The sequence below is a fragment of the Girardinichthys multiradiatus genome, chromosome 1, assembly GCF_021462225.1.
Source record: "Girardinichthys multiradiatus isolate DD_20200921_A chromosome 1, DD_fGirMul_XY1, whole genome shotgun sequence".
Classification (NCBI taxonomy): Eukaryota; Metazoa; Chordata; class Actinopteri; order Cyprinodontiformes; family Goodeidae; genus Girardinichthys; species Girardinichthys multiradiatus.
Window position 1 is genome coordinate 20295220 of NC_061794.1, and position 1826 is coordinate 20297045.

The following is a 1826-nucleotide window of genomic DNA, read 5'->3' on the forward strand; positions in this document are numbered from 1 at the left end:
TACAGTGTAAATCAACTATACCCAGAAAATGAGTTATAAAATCTTTATAGTCAAAATGAAACCAAAATCAGAGAATATGATATAGGTAAGCTGGACCAGCGCAGGTCCACCTCTCCGCTCTGCACGCAGTCCGTCTCCGTTGAGAGACACACGAGGCGGGACACGTACGTGTGTTGGCGAAGGAGGGATTTCAAAACGTGGGGCAATGGTATTATAGGCCTTTAAATTAAGAAATTTTACCGTGGGCCGCACACTATATACTGTAAAAAATAAAAATAAAATAAAAAGATTTCAGGAGGGCACTTTTTTCTCCAAAGGATAAAAGGGCAGGTGCTCTAGCACCACCTAGCGTCTGTCTGTGCACATCCCTGACTGGGAGAACATGCAGACTAGACCCCTGGCTGGGAGTTGAACCAAGGACCTTCTTGCTGCAAGGCAACAGTGCTACCAACTGCACCACTGTGTAATCCAGAACAAAACCAGATCAGATTAATAATTAAAAGTAAGGGCAGGCACAGGGACCCAGCAGCTGCACAGCCACCCTTAGTGTACTTAGATAATTATTCAAACAGATGTATAGGCGCACAGTTTATCTGTCACAAACAGTCATGGGGACACACTGGTATGCAATAGGTGCATTGATTTTAGCATTTGGGACATTTGTGCAGTCTTACACAATTTTATTTCCAAAAGGTAAGTTTATTTCTTGAAATCTTCTAAAAACTATTTGTCAGACTCACCATTATCTTTGAGAAAATTAGTTTGAATGTTTTACCCAGAAACAATTTGGTAACCAGGCTTCTTTAATTTTGTGATCTTACTTTATACTTCATTTTTTCCTTCTTTAAGATCCCCCAACCAAACCAGGCCAATGTCCACGTTTCATAACACACTTTCCAACTGGTGTGGGCTGTAATTGTGATCAAGACTGTCCTGGAGACGATAAATGCTGCAATTACCAATGTGGATCTTTCTGCCTGCATCCAGATTTCAGTAAGATTCATCATTTCCACACATTATTGATTATTTTTTATTTATTTCAGTGTATCATCTTAAACATATACAATTCAGTAAGAAGCATTAATCTTCATGTAAAAGTATTTTAAGTTTCTGTGTCCATTCAGTAAGGGCAGAGTGTCCTAAACCAAGTGGTGTGGGCACATGTGATGAAAAATGCCAAGAAGACAAGGACTGCTGCTGTGGTAGGAGATGCTGCTCCAACGGCTGTGGGCTTGAGTGCATGATACCAAAAATAGGTAATATATGAACAATGTAGCAACATCTCTCAGTTGTAGCTGGAGTATTTTGTAGCTGACTCTTTCTGTTTCTGCTGTGCCAGTGAAGCCAGGTCACTGTGGTCTGTGGTCACCGCATGAATGTGGGGACTTCTGCAAAGATGATGGTTATTGTACAGGTGACAAAAAGTGCTGCCCATCCTTCTGTGGTAATTTTTGTAAAGACCCCATCTAATCGGCTACATTTGGCAGATATACATTGTGTATCCTTGATTGCAATTGTTTGCATTCATTAATTGAATAAATAATTACAAGCTTGTTTTGTCTTTGAGTGTTTTTTCCTGCTTTAATTCTACTGTGCTGCATTAAGTTTGAATTTGTTTAGACATAATTTTTTTTTGTGGTTTTGTAAATGTATTAACAGAAGTTAATACATACAACTTATCTTCTACTTGATCAACAATCGCCAACATTACCAATAAGGTGACCCGTATGAAGAGGACACTGTAAACAATATTGCTGAAAAGTAGACAATTTAGGGGATTAGTTGTCATAAAAAGACTCAAAGGTTTCAAAACAGAAATGATCAGT

General features: G+C 38.9%; 1 protein-coding gene across 1 annotated transcript; it reads left to right on the forward strand.

The window, feature by feature from the left end:
• The first annotated feature begins 389 nt into the window (after nt 1-389).
• Nucleotides 390-1554, forward strand: wfdc2 (WAP four-disulfide core domain 2). Its single transcript, XM_047374379.1, has 4 exons — nt 390-693; nt 850-993; nt 1125-1256; nt 1340-1554. Exons 1-4 carry the CDS (start codon nt 573-575, stop codon nt 1468-1470), a joined length of 528 nt encoding a protein of 175 aa, XP_047230335.1. The 5' UTR covers nt 390-572; the 3' UTR covers nt 1471-1554.
• Nucleotides 1555-1826: the final 272 nt, after the last annotated feature.

Coding starts and splice junctions, on each gene's coding strand:
- wfdc2 (XM_047374379.1), top strand. CDS start 573: ATGTATAGGCGCACAGTTTATCTGTCACAAACAGTCATGGGGACACAC. Junction 994..1,124: donor CTGCCTGCATCCAGATTTCA/GTAAGATTCATC, acceptor GTGTCCATTCAG/TAAGGGCAGAGTGTCCTAAA. Junction 1,257..1,339: donor GTGCATGATACCAAAAATAG/GTAATATATGAA, acceptor CTGCTGTGCCAG/TGAAGCCAGGTCACTGTGGT.